Source organism: Eleutherodactylus coqui, chromosome 7 (genome assembly GCF_035609145.1).
Source record: "Eleutherodactylus coqui strain aEleCoq1 chromosome 7, aEleCoq1.hap1, whole genome shotgun sequence".
Classification (NCBI taxonomy): domain Eukaryota; kingdom Metazoa; phylum Chordata; class Amphibia; order Anura; family Eleutherodactylidae; genus Eleutherodactylus; species Eleutherodactylus coqui.
The window spans coordinates 73365745-73384268 of record NC_089843.1 but is presented as its reverse complement, the minus strand read 5'-3'; the positions used below and the strand labels follow the sequence as shown (position 1 = coordinate 73384268).

Sequence of the window (18524 nt, the reverse complement as noted above, 5' to 3'; positions counted from 1 at the left end):
TTGATCTTGAGAATAGTGCCACCCTGATGCCCCGTGTGATGGTGCAAGATGGAAAAACTGAAGCATGTTTTAGTTTCGTGAGAATTGGGCATAAAGTGCAATGCGATTTGCGCCTGAGCCTCTAGGGCGCAACTTGTAGTCGCCCATGTAAATCCAGCCTACTACTGCCTATGGAGACCCAGATTTCAGGCAGTGAACCTATTGTACTCCTCCATGGTGAATGTGGTGGTAAAGGGACAAGTACACCCGTATTAACGCTCTCCAATCCAATTTGTATTCTGGTTTTCCTTCTGCTGTTATACAATGGAGCTATATTCTGACTAAAGCCAGTACTGCATGAGGTGACACGTTGGATAGGCTCCGACAGAAGAGAGGCTGGCAATATACAGTAAGAGAACCCCGTTGGACGTCTTCCAACATTGGAGCTGTACCGCCTTAAATCATAATGTCTTCAGAGGTCAGACAGTGGATTGGAAGGGGTTAACAGGATGTTAGAGAAGCCTTTTTACAAGGTAGTCAATAAAATGTAAATTTTGATATCAAGAAATGGTAAGGACTTGAAGTTTCGGCTCATCACATGGCAAGACTCTGGTTTGCTGCTGAACCACGGACCGGCATTTCCGCGCTGGACAGGCAGTAAGTCTCAGTGTTTACCGAGGTCTCAGTTTCTTTGCCCAAGTAAACTGTTGACGTAAAGCCGTGTTTCCCAGAGACAAACAAGGGGTCTTGACTACCAACTCAACAATAGAGGCGAGCCGGTATGATTGGTCAGGACCGCGCCTGCTGCCGGAGAGAGCAAGCAAGTCATAGATTACCGGGAAGATACTCGTTAACACCAAACACACAAGTGGAATCCAGGAACTGTTTGTCCAAATCAAGCTAGCAATCATTCCAAGCCGTCTTCTATAGAGCAACGCGGGCTCTGAAATACAATCGTCTTTACCCGTATCCTGCTCGCCGCGGGACCCCATACAACATTAGACCGAATGGAAAGAGAGGGTGCGGGGGCTCAAGTCTAAGGGCTGCTTTAGACGAGCGTATGAGCCAATTAGCACATTTATGCGCAACATATATTAATGCAGTGACATTTTTTTTTTGTTTCGCACACATCTGCGCATAGTACTGTACTTTTTCCCACACACGAGGCTTGCAACCCTCGCCCTGATTTGAAAATCTATTTAGCCTAACGAGGTTCAGATGTATGTATTTTTTTTTTTTTTTTGTACAGAATTGCGCATATTGTGCATTCATTTGCGCACCCCCCATAAACTTCTATGGGTGTGCAAATACGCAGGAAAATGAAACAATCGATTTTTAGTTATTTTTTTTGCGTGCAAACTATTAATGTGGATGAACTGATTGGCATCGGTCAGTTCTATTCTCTGCGTATTGCTCGCATATATTTTGCATGCACAAATGCATCCGCCTGAAGCTGCCCTTTAAAAGTTAATGAATTTTCTCTGTCACTTCTATCATATAGCAGGAAGGACCACGGTCTATTGAATCTCTGCTGTGGGTGGCCATTGCAACTAAGGGTGTAACAAAGGCTGCTAGGTCTGCCACGTACCATGTCGGGACCTAGGAGGCTGCCTGTTTTGTGTAACACGGACTGCTACAATGCAATACAATACACATTTGCACGTCTTAACGCATTGTTTCCAATCAGTAATTTGCACAGGCGGTTTCCCTCTCACCCCATAGTTTCAGGATGTGGCCTGACTTCAGCCTTCAAGGTACAGTGCTTGGCAGTGATATATGGAACGGCAACATGCTTGCTTGACCGCTCCATTAATACGAGGGGACACTGGATCCCAAGTCTTGTGGTTGGACACCCACAGATCAGACACTTAGAACTTTTTCCCTTTTTATACAAGATAGGGGATAACTTTGGCAAAACCAATTTAACCCCATCAGTGGCAGGTTTATTATTACCATGTCATGCCTCACAAGGCAGGTTTATTAAATGAGTCAACAATGCAATAAAAACCCCAGAAGATTTCTGATGACAGCTCAGTGCTCTGCACATTTCAGCATTAGAGCTGTCCACGGAAATCTTCCGGGGTTTAACTGCATGGTCAGTGCAGCAAGCCAAGGAGATTATACGTTTAAGTCATTTATTTTTGGTCCCTTTTTTCCCTCAAGAATATAAAATATTTTTAGCGGCTTACAAACTTTTTTATAACTTAGTTTTGCTTTTAATGAAAGTGCTATTAAACCCACAGTCTTTTTGTTCTGGCATTCTTCCATGTGCTTCTCCCTAAAGCATTCAGGGCTCATAAGGTGGACTGCTACTGGGTTCTTATCTAAAGGAGTATCTGAGGTTATTTAAAAAAAAACTTTAGGAACCCCTTTTAACAGACCCCTTAATGGAATATACATAATATGTCTACTGGAGGTGCGGTGTATTCAGTCTGTAGTGCTGCCCAGTATAACATTAGCCACCTGCAAGTATCGCTTTGGATCAGCATTGCCTTCCTACATTTATCAACTGATGCAAAAATTGACTATATATCTAACTTGTAACTAAAATGCTTATTAACTACGTTGATACCGGAATAAGCATGTGCATCAGACATACTGCTGTGTACATGATTGCTGTGAGGGATATCTGCTGGTTGTGGACCTCTTGCACCTGTCCTGCCAAGATCCTTTCTTAAAAATTAGTAGTTCTTGACCCTTTTTTTTTTTTTCTTACACTTTCATCTCCCCCGTCATGTCTGGGTAGTTGCCTTCGTTCTCAGTAAAGAGGAAACGCTTCCACCTACAATATGTGGTTAGATCTCGAGCAGCTCTGGTAAAGCTGAACTGCTCTCGGAGTCTTCTCTGACCTCCACACATGAACTGGCTGGAGAGACGCCCGCTGACCATGGACTGGAGGCTCCATAGCCTGGTCAGAAACGGCTTCAGGTAGGGCAGACGCCGCTCGGCTATGGCAGCTTCAGCTTCTACATGGCAGGTGGATCCAGCTTTTTGCTTTAAGCTAAGTTTTTTTGTTTTTTGAACTCAAAGACTTAATAATTTTTTATTTTTATATTTTTTTCTGTAGCCTGTGGTTTAGATTCTATAATCTATAGAAGTAAATGTAGCACTTTGTTAAACTGTAGCAAAGGACCAACTGGAAAGTGCATTCTTGTATGTTGCGTTGTCTGGGAAATGTCCCAGCTGGCTTCTTACAAGTGACTTTTTAGTTATTTTTTTTCCCCAATTATGCACTTATTTTTTTTACATTTTTTTTATTTTTTTCCGGAGAAATAACCCGAGGCATCGGCAAGGTTGTGTCCCACATGGCACCTCCGCGGAGTGTTTGCCATGCGTGTTAACTGCACTTCAAAAACAGTCTGAAGAGTGTGTGTTTCTCAGCGGGTTGCCTGCTACACGTGAAGCACACGGACTCTTCATAGTCAGCCGGTTGACCATTTATGTGCTATATTGTGGATCTAGCCATTATAACAATGATGTAATTGCATCCACCTTCCCTCCCGCAGCACTAGCGTGGCCCGCTGGGCTTCTCCTATTCCTCCCGGGTTTATAACTGAACTTCTTGTAATCCTTTGTGTTTCTTCTTGTGTTGCTGGCTGAGCGGCATCGGGGTTGTTTCCACCTCAACCACCTGACCACACGCAGCAGTAGATGTTTGTAGATGGTGACGGAGCACTTCAGAGTTTGGTTTCAGTCTTTTCTATGAATCCGCATTGTTTTGAGTTTTAGTGGTTGGCCTGCATTTTGGGTTTGCCTGTGACTTTTTGGTCCCAGCCGACTGTGAATTTGTTATAGATCTCTAGCAAACCTCTGTATACACCCGTGTGCAGGATTGTCCCCACAACTTGTGCGGCACATCATGCCGTATGAACGTGACTTCCAGCCAGCTCAGGAGAAAGGAAATGACTAAAAGATACCAAAAATAGCATTTTAAAAAGCTTCCCTTTTAGTTTAAAAGATGAGGATTTTCTCTTGACTTGGCATTTTGTATTTGTATAAGACATACATTGAAGACCATAAGGCTGGGTTCACACAGGGCGGAATTGCCGCTGATTGCCGTTACATATCCGCACTGCGGCAAAACTGCTGCGTTTGCAGTGCAATGCAGCACAAATGAGTTTTGGAAAAAAGCTGTTCTCAGGACGGATTTTTTTCCGCACAGCCGCAGTGCAGAAATGCAACTGCGGCGCGATTTTTAAAGAAGCAGCATGTCCATTCCATTGTCTTTTCCACGGCCCTTTTTTGTCCATAGACCTCTATGGACGCAGCAAAATCCGCGGCAAAAAGTAAAAAAGCGCTGCTGAAAAATCGCTTGCGGATTTTTCCGCAAGAAAATCCGCAAGCCAAAATTAACCTTTGAAGCCGTTTTGCTGCAGAAGCAGTTCTTCTGCGACAAAACCGCACTGGCAAAACTGCAGCAAATCCGCCCTGTGTGAACCCAGCCTAAAAGGAAGAGCGGACTGTGTACACCTCCTCTGGGTGACGAGAACGCCTTGTGGTGGGGATGGCGTCGGGATAGCCATGTGTATGTTTGACAGAAGGCTCTATAGTACATCAAGTCCCATCATGGAGTCGGTAAGCCTGCAGGTCTCCAAAGAGCACTCAGACCTCTTAGACCAGAGGTCCCCAACTCCAGTCCTCGGGGACCACCAACAGGTCATGTTTTCAGGATATCCTATGGTAAGAACACCTGTGGCAATGTGTGAAGCGCTGACAAGAATTACATCACCTGTACAACACTGAGGAAATCCTGAAAACATGACCTGTTGGCGGTCCCTGAGGACTGGAGTTGGGGAACAGTGGCTTAGACTACTGATTCAGTAACTCTGACACCCAACCATTCTGTGCAGGCAATGCATCTCACTGGGAATTCCGCAATCCATCATGTATGGTTATGTTCTGTCTCTGATGTGGCCGTCTCCAGCTTTATGGGCCAGGTTATGGTGGTCTCTTAGGGTGCCCACTGCTATTGAATGATAATACCTCCATGCAGTAATAGTCTTGTCAGACCCTTTTTTTTTTTGGCTCCGTAGGAATATGAACACCTGCATGAAAGGGATTCTTCCGTTCTGGATAAAGATGGCCAAACTGACCCACATGAGCAGCATGTAGTGTCGTGCACTGATCGTGCATACTAGTGCACCGTGTGCGTCAGGAGCGCCGCAGCCATCTTTGTCTAGGACTGGCGGGTCACTGGAATTCTCAGGGCGTTTTCACGTCTGCATCAGGGGTTCCATTCGGGGAGCAGGAAAGGAGAATTCCCTGTCGGACCGGCTCTACCACCATTCACTTCCGTCATGAGACAAATGGATCCTGTTAACTCTAATGGTGTCCGTTCGCGTTCTGCTCAGCCGCCCGGATTATACCGCTGAAGAAGCTGCTCTGCATGCAGCACTTTGTCTTCCACTGATTCATGCTGAATCTGCATCAGAAGCGGATGTGAACCCCTCCTTACCGCTTCACCTCATACATATGTGTCCACTACTTCATTGGTGGCCAGGACCACATCCAGTCTGTTCTTCCAACATATGAGACTATTGCCTTTGGCATAATACGAGGCAATCTAACACTGATAGTTAGGGCTCACACCCACTTGCGTTTTTTTCACGCGATTGTCACTGGGACTTTCTGATGTTAAAAACGCATCGCAAGTTGGTGCTTTGCAATTTTTGTGTGATGCGTTTTTAACATTTTTAAATCCCATTGACAATCGCGTGAAAAAACGTGCAAGAAAAACGCAAGTGTGCAGGAGCCATAAGGCCCCCTGTCCTGTCCACGGGCGTTGTGGTATCCCGCGACAGAAAGGCTGACCGCGGAGAATTAACATAGTAACATAGTATGTAAGGCGAATGGAGACAATGTCCATCTAGTCCAGTCTGTCTATCCTCCTGTGTTGTTGATCCAGAGGAAGGCAAAAACCCCAAGAGGCAGAAGCCAATTATCCCATTTGGAGGAAAATTCCTTCCCGACTCCCTAATGGCCATCAGACTGTTCCCTGGATCAACCTCTAATAGTTCCTACCTGCCTGTATACCCAGATTAACAGTTAACCTAAGATTTATATCCTATAATGTCCTTGTTTTCCAGAAGGACATCAAGTCCCTTTTTAAACTCCTCTATGGATTTTGCCATCACCACGTCCTCAGGCAGAGAGTTCCACAGTCTAACTGCTCTTACAGTAAAGAACCCCTTCTATGTTGGCGATGAAACCTGCTTTCTTCTAAATGTAGCGGATGCCCTCTTGTTGCCGTCGCAGTCCTGGGTATAAACAGATCATGGGAGAGATCCTTGTATTGTCCCCTCATGTACTTATACATGGTTATTTAGTTGCCCGTTAGCCGTCTTTTTTCCCTCCCTACTTCTCTTCATCCTGGGTACATTATAGCAGTGTAGAACATAATTTTCTTTGGGGGTGGGAGGCGGAAAAAGTCAGTTCGGTCGGGGCCGTCGTACTGCTGTCCGCATGAGGGGAACAAGCACTGAGACACTTTTGTTGTCAAAATGAACGATTACCTGCTTGGTAGACTTCTTGTAATACGTCGTTTATGAAGGATGTTACCACAATCGTTATAAAGGAAGTAGAGCCCATTAAACTGCCGGGTCCATTAGTGACCACTGTAGGAGTAAAGGCTCATATCGCAGGGGGACCTCCTCTACGTAATGCGGCTCGGCGCTCGTATTCTCAGATACATTGAGGATTCCTTTTAACACTTTGTTCTTTTCTCTAAAGCTTTGCTTCCAAATGGACACAGGAATAATAAGTGTTACACTCCTTACTTCCGGGGTTCCACATTATGTTTATGGGCACTGAAATGATTTTTAGTGCTCCTTAATTGCAGTCAGTCATCTGTCACTTTCTCTGCCCTATGTGGTTGGAAAAAAAACCACGATTAAAGAGTTTTTATAGTTTACTTTTTTCTTCTTGTATTGGTTTCTGGGAAAGTCCTTTCTTTTCTAGGCTACCAACCAACAAATCTGTTTCTGCGGCGCTACGTGATCAGGTTGTCATTAGACAGACTTGTCCCTTAAGGAATCTAATCGCCGGAGGAACGCCCTCTACTAGCCATGATGGTGGGAGATGCCCATTTCTGGGGCAACTGGATGAAAGTGTGTTTTTTAAGAGTTTTTTTTTTTAAAGAAAAACATGGCTTTTTTTTCTTGCATCTGTCCATAGGTTGTGTGTGATGCTGCAGCTCAGCCCCATTCACTCCTGGAAGAAAGTAGCCATGTTTTTTCGTTTTCCTCTAAACCCCTTTAACACCTTAGTGACCACCCCATAGACTTTTTACACCCTGCTTTAGTGGGCTTTAATCTCCAGGGCCATAAAGACACGCTTTCTCTGCAGATTAAAGCCCTGCAGGCTGTGAATGTGACAGCTCCATGCTGTCAGCTGCTGGAGGCAGCAGACAACCTGGAGCTTATATGGGGGGGCCACATGGAGCTTCACCCCACCCCCAGTAATGCGATCGGCCTTATCCAATGGATAACGCAGATCGGATAAAAGTAAACAAAGTGAAAAAAGTTAGTTTCAGCCACCCTCATCAATCGGATCCATGAGGGCAGCTTGAGCGTACTCGCCCCCCCCCCCTCACAGAGTGTCACTTTTTACACCCTATCCCTGCTGCTGGGGTCAACAAATATCCCCCAAAAAAGCATGAGAGGAGGAGGAATACTAGTTAAGTCTACATATCCACTCGCATGGGAAGGTTTTTCTAGACCATTCATTTTCGCCATGTTTAAGAAGGTAAAGTCATCAAAATTGTGTCGGAGCACCATATATGCTGTGCCGGAGATGTTCTTCAGGATTGCTGTCCTCAGCCTTGATAATGACGTTGACTCCTAAAACTCCATTTAGAAGGGACGAATGTCGGGCAAACAATGCCCAACACTTGTCCCTGTGTTTCCTTGCTCCCCCGCCCCTCTCCATTGACTTAACATAGCAGCTGTTCACTATTAAACAGCTGCTATTTACACTGAGCAATCAGCTCATCGTCTATCGTTTATGCAGCATGGAGGATGAGCTGATCGCTTATCGCTCAGTGTATATAGTGGCCGCTCAGTACTGAACCGCCACCATGTTATGTCAATGGAGAGGGGCGGGGGAGCGCGAGTAGAGAAATCTGCAGCCTCCCCGCTGTGATACTAGCTCCTGTGCAGGTGCATGAGTGAGTATGTGGGGGGACGAGTGTTGGACATCGTTTGCCCGACATTCATCCTATCTAAATGGAGCTATGTCCCTTTTTGTACAGCATGATTATCATTCCAATCTCTCGTTAAATTGAGCGGTTTGCCCATTGGTTGTGCTGTGTGAACGCATGCAATCAGAGCCTGACTATAGCAATAAATCACTGATTGAATCTTTCACGTTAACTTAAAAAAAATCATCGTTGGTCTGCCCATGCGTCGTTCGTGTAAACGGGCCACCGTTCATCTATGAGCGACAGCTTGCTTAATGTGAATGCAGGCGGGCGGGAACTATCTGTCCCGCTCTGATGCCAGTAACTGAGCGACAGTCGTCTTGTATAATTTGGGGCTTTAGCGTTCTCTAAACTTCATAAGGTAGCCCCATATTTCCTAATTTCCGGTCCATCTCCTCGCATTAGATTGTAGGAGAGGACGTCGGACACAGCGCTCCATCGCCCTCCTACTTTGGAGCCTCCGACAAAGTCCCAAAGAGCTCTACTTGGGAGTCGCTGCTTATTGGTCCGGCCGGCTGGCGCAGTGGCATGTCTATGACCAGCTACTAAGGCCTTCTGCTACTAGTATGGAAGTCTTATGATATTTGCAATGTTCCTCAGGCTTGTACTAGAAGTTTAACCTCACAACTCTTCTTCCTTGTGTTTTTGTTATGGTTCTTTGTATTTCTCCCATTAATTGATGTTTTTTCTCATTGTTTACAGGAAGTTTGGGGAGCGGCCTCAACCCAAACGCCTCACAAGGTAAACCTCATTTGAAGTTTTATATTTGCTTGATGAGCATTAAAGCGTATAAAAGAGCATTGTGACACCTCGATAAGATCACAGGTGTTGAGGTTGGATGGTGGTGCTTTTACTTTCACACGTTGCTCTATTCCCACCCGTGTTTTTCTACTCCATAATGTGTGGTTTGTAGTAAACGTGACGGGTTCATACTGTACACAAGTGTGAACGGCTCTTCTCAAACTGTGAAGCATGTTAAAGGGGTTGTTAGAAACATGAATGGAATGATGCAAGGAAGGTAGTGGAGCCACACTTGAAATTGGGTATGCAAGCCCTAATGTCTACTAGAAGGGGAAAATGTGTCTGCCAACCCAAATGCATGCCAAACCGCAGCGGTGGGCAAGAGAAGGTAGGTAGGAAGTTGTGTAGTCCGTTTTCCTTTCTCTAATTAAAGGTACCTTGACCCAGGATGAATGTTGATTGCACAAGTGCCCCACAGCCATCCCATGGAATCGCCCAACTAACGCTCCTGTGCGTTACACAACAGCGGTGGCAGAGCGGGCCGTAGATGGCGCCTCCATGCACAGTAAACAGGCAATCATTCATAGATTGTCTACTACCTGTTTACACGGCTGACAGTCATTTGGTTTTTAGCTTTGTTTGTTTTATCCCCTACCCCCCCCCCCCCCCCCCCCTTTCCCTTTTCCTTTTTCGGTGCCCTTGTCCGCAGCTGTGTACATGGGATGACCATGGTCACAATTTTACTGTTTCCAGCAATAATTCAGGTGTTCTTCCCCCAACCCCCTCCACCCATCCTGTATGTTAAGTCAAAAGCTCTAAGAACAGAATGGATAAATTCCAACTTTTTTTTTTTTAATTGTTTTTGGTTTGGTTTTGTTTTTTGACTCTGCATGTTTCGGGGCAAAGAAGCCCCTTCCGGTTATGCTGGTAGGATGCAGTGATAATTTGTCAAACCTACCTAGGTTAAGCATTTTGCATAACCGTATATTAAAGGGAAAAAAATGTGCAAGAACGAGAAAAGTTATGGGGAAGGGAGGGAAGGAGATAAAACAAAAAACCATCAAAATCTTAAAACCATATAGAAATGTGATTGTCTCAGTATAAGAAAATACATACTAAGGTACAATAGTACTGTATAATAGACCGGAAATAGATTTATTAAACATTTATATTTTGTGTGTAAATTTTTAAACATTCATGGAATTCTATTTATGAGATATTAAGGCTGGGTTCACGCAGGGCGGATTTGCTGCGGAAATTCCCAGCAGAATTTCGCCACGGCACATCCGCCTGCAGCCGCTAATCCCAGGTTAAGCCATGTGGGCAAGATTTGTCAAAATTCTCGTTCACATGGGGCAGACAATCTGTCACGGCAAAACTGGCGCTGCACGTGCATTCCCAGGACGCAGCATGTCAATTTTTTAAATTTCTTTTCCCGTTGCAGCATCGCCCCTCTCTATGGGAGAGCCCGTCGCAACCGAAAAGCATGCAGCGAAGCCGCTCCAAAACCAGCTGCACTTGTCCTGTGGAAATCTCGCAGTTTTTCGCTGCAGCAAATCTATTATAATCCACTTGCGTTCCCTTTGCTCGTGGCAAATGCCGGTGTGGGGGCAATCATGGCATCATGAGATAGGGAGTGCTTCCTGCTCATTTGACCTGATACGTCACTTTCTTTCTTGGTGGAACGCAGAGTGCGTACCATTTGCAGTTTTCATTCATAAAAGCCGTTCTTTACTACAGCGGGAAGTACACTATCTTTGTAAATCAAGCAGTGTGTCGTTGTTACGCTGAATTCCGCATACCTATTCATAGAGAATTAAAATTTTAAACTATAAAGTTCTTTTATAGATAATAAAAATTCCTAAAAATATCTTGGTGCGTTCCACCAAGAAAGAGACTGACGTACCAGGTCACATGAGCAGGAAGCACTTCCTATCTCTTGACGCCATGATTGCGCCCACACCGGCGTTTGCCACGAGCAAAGGGAACGTAAGTGGATTATAATAGATAGATAGATAGATGGATATAGATATGTAGAGATGTATTGTATGCTTAAGAAAGGCAAAACTGTAATTGCCAAAAGGCGTTGCATAATAAATTGATTTTACGGACCAATGAGTCTACAACGGATCCCTCTGTGTTCCGGAGCGTGGGGATTTTTCTTCACAAGTTGTGCCTATTCCTTAACTTCCCGGTGTCCTAAAAACTTGAAATTTGGCACGACCATTCTTTAGGTCCTAAATAGAATTGAATAATCAAGCTGTGACCCCTTTACTTCTTAAGTGCAAACGTGACCTGCTATGTAAAATCCATTATATGGGAGAGTTCTTTTCTCAGAAACCATAAAGCCAAGGGAAACTTTTTGTATATTGAGGAGAATCTACCACACCTCTATGTGCATATGCTGAGGAGAATCTCCCTCACCTCTGTGTGTGCATATACTGAGGGGAATCTCCCTCACCTCTGTGTGTGCACATATGCTGAGGAGCTATAAAGTGCATAAGGAAGCGGCCAGAAACTGCAGGGATGGAGCATGCCTTTAAGGCAGTCTGGGGTTAAATTTGATTAAAAGGGGGCATTACAGTTTAAGGATTAAAAGTGAGGGGAGTAGGAGGAGTGGCACATTCTGCAGAGGGACATCGGTACATGCAGTCTGAGGAGAATCTAACGCTCCTCTATGTGTATACATATTTTATTCCCTGGTTCCTCTGAAGTAACCATAACTTCATAACATTTTCTGTACAAACAGGTAAACATCTGTACCAAATTAAGTCGGACGAAGCTAGTGTGACCATATAGTGATGTTGGCCCGCCAGACCCTTTTGGCTTAGGTCTTGCTGGTATGCTTCAGTGTGCAACATAAAAAAGTGCTATTCCATACAACATACTCAAGAATATATGATGACCGGTATATGGTTTTTACTGATTTCTCAATAGGTCCTCGTGGGTGACAGATGCCACTGTGTGGCATCCTTTTACAATATGCTACGAGAGGTCTTCATGTGGCATACAATTAACTGAGACCGTGACCTTGATGAGTACAAAAGATAAAAAAAAATATATCATTCTGTTTGAAGAGCGTTTCCACTGGCGACTATTTGTTTAGAACTGGTAGTTTTCGTTGTGCTCTTTGCAGCCCGAAACTTGCCTTCTGCCAGATGTTCCTTTCATGTACCATCGCGTTGTCATGCCACATCGACAGTGATACCGAAAGTGTTTGTGGTGGTGGCCTTATCACATGTGTATCAGACTTTCTGTAAGCTCCACAGTTCATATAGTTATTTCACCAACCCAACTGCCAAAAATAAAGGGGGTTTCCAGGAAAATACTATTGAGGAGCTAGCCTCAGGATAGGTCATCCGTAGTTGATTGGCCAAAGTCCCAGGCGGCAGACCTCAAGCGATCAGTGGATCTGGCGGCTGCTGCTGTTGCTACATTATACAGCGGAAGCTGCAGCTCCGACCCTAGTGTAATGGCTGGCATCTGTAACTGTAGGCGGGGGTTTCATTAAAACGAATGGGAGCTGCAGCTATAAGTTTTGGTTGCTACTTTGTGGTTGGTTCACCAGTCTCTGACCTCTGTGTAGCGAGTGCCTGATCACCCATATTTTCGAAAGACATAGCCAAGCCATCTATTAATGACCTATTCTGTTTTCTTGGAAAACCCCTTTTAATTTGATTCCCACTTACATTTTGGGCATTTTCATTAGGCTTGGAGCTGTTGGAGCTCTGACGAGGTCATTGATCATGATGCTTATCTTATGATGGCTGCTGCAGAACTGAGTGCACGACTTCCCCAAAGCATCCACCGATGGCTTCTATGACCTCCAGTGACTTGCTCTGCACAAGCTATTATTAAAGCGGGCATTGCTGTGCCAGTTGCACGATGTCCTATAAAGCAAACCAACTTCCCAAAAATGTATGTTAAAATATTGTTTGGTTGCCATGTGTATGTGGTTGCTGTTTCCTATTGATTTTGTTTTGCAAGTTTTTTTTTTTGCCTGGTTCAACAGTGCATCGGGCATCATAGTATCCGAGGGGGAACTAAATCTATAAGCAGATATGTGTTCTTCATGTGCCATGGAGCCACATCCTTAAACAGGGCATGAAGTTCAAAGTGTCACAATTTATTAGAGATTCCTCTGCTGTCTTAGCCCAACATTTGTAGATGTTGTGTATTTTTGCGTTGGAGTATGTTCACACGTAACGGAAATGCTGTAGCGAATGATTCTATGGTAAAACTCGGGTGTTTCCGCAAAACACGCCTTGCAATTCTTCGTCCTTTCAGCGCACCCCTTTACCTGGCGGCCTCGAGTGAGCACCGCGCTACTGCTCAGATGATGCCACTTCTGTGGTGCGGAGCTCACCAGCGGCTGCCGGATGCCAGGTGAAGGAGTGCGTTGACAAGACAAAGAATTGCAAGGTGTGGGGGAGCGTATTTTGGCTTTCTTTTGCGGAAATGTTGCAGATTTTGCCTCAGAATTTCCAGCTGTGGAAAAGCTGCAGCATTTCCACTAAGGCTGCCTGTCCATGGGGATTGTGATATCCCGCGGCGGATCTCCACCGCGGGAGTCGAGCCAGCTGACGGGTCTCCGTGTTGAGTCCATCTGACAGGTAGGATGCTGCTATTTGCGGGTCGCATGCGGATTATCAGTGCAGGGAACGCTCTTAGTGTGAGCATACCCTGAAGGGGTTTTCCTAAGTCATAGAATATTGGTGGCAATGAGAGCATCAGACACTCCTCTCACCGCTGCTGCGCTTGTCGTCCAGTACCGAGTATTTACTTGGTTCGCGGCGGTCATCTTGATTGTTGATCTACGTGACCAGTGCAGTCAATAGGAGGCTCAACGGGGATGTCCGGTGAAACTGCCGGGGGCCTCTGCATCAGAAGCCCATGTGACGGGTTTACGGGACATCGCCAGGCCAGAAGATTGGATATTGTCATCTGTCGGATGCTGTGGTGCCAAAACTGTGCACTCACAAAAGTCAAACAAGGATCAGCCTGTGTAAGAAGGCAGCGGTTCATTTATAAATGTTTACTCCGGCCCGCTCTACCTCCATTCATTGACCAATTATCACGATAGTGGGAAAGCACAGGAGCGATGACCATTGAGGCGACTGGTGGTTAAGTGCTCAATACTTATCATGTGTAAAGGACACTTAGTCTGCAGTTTCTGTATACAGTGATACGTAGAAGCTGCAGAAAACTAAGTTGCACAAAACTTTTTAAATCCAACTTTCTTGCAAAATTGTCAGCCCAAAATGCGTGCATTCAAGTAAACCAAAAAAAAGCCCCTTCTCAAAAAAGGTGTTAATAGCTAAAAAGCTTAGATGATACTTTAAATGCTAAGTTGGATTTTACATAAAGTTCCATCAGTACACGTCAGGACAAAAATGTCTACAGGGTTCACTTGCTTGATGGAGGCCAATTGTAGACTAGTACATACTAAACCATATGCTCCCCACCCAATGGGAGACTATTGGAGGCATATCACACTGTATGCAGCCTTCGGTCAGATTAGACCTTTAATGTATGCTCAGAACCTAATGTGACTTCAGACTGTATAAGGTTCCCCGCTGACTGATGAGGATCTGCTCACAAATAACTAGTGTGGCATCTAGCTGCCAGCCAGAGCAGTGCAATCAGCGGTAGTCTGTGGTGACTTATGTGAGAAGATCTGTAAGTGGGTGAGAACTTTGTGAGCCACAAAGCGGAGTAGAGCCTCAGCCGGAGCGCTGGATCAGCACAAGGGGGGGGGGCTGTAGAAACCACAGCAAAGATGTACAGATTGCATCTACACAACCTGCGTCCGTTTACTACAACAGATGACTATCCGCCTAGTCAAGGCTCTCAAACCGGACCCTCTAAAGCTCCCGCTTGTTGAACGGTAACCTCTTTGTTCTTGTGTTTCAGGGAAGCAATGCGGAACTACTTAAAAGAGCGAGGTGATCAGACCGTACTAATCCTCCATGCTAAAGTTGCACAGAAGTCCTATGGCAATGAGAAAAGGTGAGTGTTGTGTCGTTATCCAGGTCGTCATCTCATCAGCAGGTCACAAAGTCAAAAAGCATGGTGAAAGGGAAAAAAGCGACAACTAAGTGACACCTCACATATCTAGTACATCAACTGCAACTCCCTACAGCGGAGTAAGCTGCATTGGGACAACCTCTAGGCCAATTTGTCCTAGAGAGAGCTCGACCGCTGTACTAGAGGCATTGCAAAGAGCAGCTCCAAAGGACTCAATGCTGCTACGTTGTAGCGCCTCCTTTTGAATGTTCACAATCTAATTTTTCATTTGCATCTTCCAACCTCTTTTGGCAGCCGGTCCTGCAGCGATCGGCTGATCGCTAGCAGCTCCTCATGTAGAGAAGTAATACAGTGTTATATTTTTTAAAGGGCCATTCCAGTCTTCCAACTTTTTTTTTTTCTTTAACCCTTGCACATCCACAGGTTATGCTATGAAGGTATGGAAGATGCAGGTCTCAGAGCCTCTCTAGTTTGGAGCCTGACCATGGCTGACTATCTCGTGGTTGGGAGTTATGGAAAGCGCAGAGAACTATGCCGTTTCCGCATCTGAGTTACAGGAACGTCATATTTCACTGTGCCGTCCCCTTAACGTCCATTCATTTGTATGGGAGTTATGGAAACTGGTTAGGAATGACTGCTCAGCTGTGTCTGTACTCCTGGACATGACATGTAGAAGAGTAGTCATCCCAGCTGTGATTGGAATATTACTATTTAAGATTTTCACTTTTCTAAAATCCTGCTAGCTTGTTTATTATACGGAAAGTACCAAAAAAACCAAACATTTTTTGAAAGATATCTTACATTTCACATAACCTAATTAATTACATTGAGTTGCAAACGATAAAACGATTGTTGCCTTTGAGTAAAAAAAACTTTTCAATAACCCTTCACTGCTGGTGAAATTCTTTGTGCTCTTATACAAGGATTGTAGTATCTAATAGTAAAAGGGGTTTTCCTAACTCAGCCCCTAGGCACAGGATAGGAGCTAACCTAACTTGTTGGTTGATTGGGATCCAAAGATATATCTTCACCTGGTACATCCTGAAATTTTGACAGTGGCCCGTGTATGCGTGCCACACTCCGTTACCTTCTATGGGAACTGACAGACTGCAGAGTTGAAGAGCTTGGCAGTCTCCAGTGGTCCCATTCACTTCAATGAGGCCACCAGAGATGGCTGAGTTCTGCTATCTCCAGCAGTTTCCATTGGAAGATATGGAGTGGAGCACCCATTCGGTCACCACAGTCAACATTTCGGGAGAAGCCAGATGCTATATCTCTTGATCCGTGGGAGTCACAGCAGTCAGACCCCACTAATCAGGAATTTATACCCCTATCCTGTCCATGCAGAATAACTTGCTGAGATGAGAATACCTCGTTAATCTTTATGGAATGGACCACACGGGGTCTTGAAGTTTTGTACACCTGCTGCACGAATGTAGTGATGGAATTCTTGCACAGCCACATCTTATTTCTCTCTCTGAATAGAGCTGCCAGCCACTTCATCATGCTGGTTGGTGATATCCCTTCTCTACATTGCTGTGGGTCCCTGTTCTGGGACTTGCACCTATTAGGGTAAGTCCATGTGGCCACAGATTTGCTGCAGAGTCTCCGCAGTGGACAATCTGCACCATTTGTTATCTACCCCATCCTTTAAAGATATGGATTCTGCACCACAAATCGTGCGCTGTAACTGACATACTGCAGATTTAATTTCTTCGGCTTCTGCCATGTTTTTTTCTTCTGCAGCTTGTGGATGAGATTTGCAAATCTCCACTTTGCTGCAGTTGTAAATGTCTCCCTGCAGACAATCCACAGCAAATACACTTAGACGTTTATGGCATAACCTGTGGATACTTAGCAGTGCACACAAGATGCCGGTCTACCGTGAGGGCCAATCAAAGGTCAAGTTGGAGTAGAAGACTTCTAAGGCTCTGGCATGACCCATTGTGTCAGGTCCATTGCCTCCAGCCATCCGGGGAATAGCTGCTGGCCACCAATGGTCTATACGTCTGCACTACCTAGACCCTATGGAGTCGTCCCACCCCGCTTCCCCCATTTTTCACGCACCTATTTATATAATCCGGCTGTCTAATGAAGAGGTCTGTGCACCTTGCAACGCATTACACTTGCTGGTTTTGGATAAAGACATCTAATATAAAAAAAAGCCTACAGGGTTTTCTTGCACCACACTTTGACCCCTTCACGTGACCTTTGGATGATTTTGGTGTCACTGATTTGTGACATCCTCACCACCGCTGTAAAATCATGAAACTTGAGTTAGGAACTTTGACCTTGCCTGACAGATCACTAAATGTATCAATGTGAAGTCTAGCGGTGCTGTTGTCCTTCAGCCCAACAGCGCTTCTAGGGATTGTCAGGGCTCCTTCACACTGGCGAGGGCGTTACTGGGTCGTGATTCATAGCCAGATATCGCCCTCGCAAGTCATGTGGAAACCCCTGGATGCGATGCGTTTTCACATGGAAACTGCCTCACATTCCTGCGGGGCTGAAGGAATCCCCCGACACGACCGTCACAGCCATGGCAGGGCATCGCGATATTCTCCCATTGTTCTCAATAGGGACGGTGCTGCTGCCGCCAGCCCCATTGACAACAATGGTAGAACATCGCAAAAAAAGGATACACTACCATTCCCTCCCATGCATAGCATCGCAACGCGGTGCCATGCCGGAAGACATGTGAATGAACCCATTTTATGGTCGCTTCAATCTAGTTTTTAACCCCTTAAGCACCAGACACTTTTTAGAGACTTTACCCATGTGGTGCTTTTAATGCACTATTTTTTTTCCCCTTCAGCTACCAAAGTTTTTTTTGTTGCGCTTTTTTCTTTTTTACCCATGATACACAGGGCTATTTTTTTTATATATTTTATACAGACTTTTTTTTTCTTATTGTGGGTAAAAAGCTTAATTAAATGCCTTTTTAACATTTAATATTTTGGGGTCTTTTTTTTTCTTTTTTCTATGGCACAAAGGCCATAGAAACCAAGAGCGCAATGTTACAGGCTGAGGAATACTGCGCAGCACAACCCTGGGCACTGCAACACCTTCAAAGTGCCAATAGGTGGGCATGCTGGGAGTTTAACCCCCACCAATCTGATCTTGACAACCTGTCATAAGAGTGGGTCATCAAAATCTGTCCCGGTAAACCCAATAAACTTTGGCCCAGTCCTTCTACGACTCTGTAATGGAGGAAAAGTAAAAATCCAGAAAGAAGGATAACGGAGACCCAGTGTAACTGTGTACAGTACATGTACTGCCGATGGCTCAGTGGGTCTGCTAATTCTAGTGGATGGGGGGGGGGGGGGGGGGGTTCTGTTTTGGAAGTAGTTAACACGGCTCTGCTAAAATGTAGTATTTTTTTGTTTGAGCGTGGTATGTCTTCATGGTGTCACCTCCGGGACTCGTTCAGTAAGTCAGACATTGCCGGCTGTAAATTCCTCGGCTTGGTTCATGTTTGTCTCATTGAGTTGTAGTTTTGTAAGCGCAGAGGAGCTGAGAGCCCTCATCTTTTATTTTGTGTCTGCGTTGTAAAGCCGGGCTGGAACGACACGACCGCCGC

At 45.2% G+C, this 18524-nt stretch overlaps 1 protein-coding gene across 2 annotated transcripts in view; it reads left to right on the top strand.

The window, feature by feature from the left end:
* The window catches only part of RBPJ (recombination signal binding protein for immunoglobulin kappa J region), a 54658-nt gene that overhangs the window by 24085 nt on the left and 12049 nt on the right, over positions 1–18524 (top strand). The window contains exons 1-3 of one of the 2 annotated variants that reach the window (XM_066573212.1): positions 2812–2907; positions 8879–8917; positions 14831–14926. In XM_066573212.1, the coding sequence (XP_066429309.1) occupies positions 2837–2907; positions 8879–8917; positions 14831–14926 (206 nt within the window). In that variant the 5' untranslated portion in view covers positions 2812–2836. Of the gene's footprint in view, positions 1–2811; positions 2908–8878; positions 8918–14830; positions 14927–18524 lie in introns of those variants that run through there. The other variant, XM_066573213.1, reaches the window with a different exon arrangement.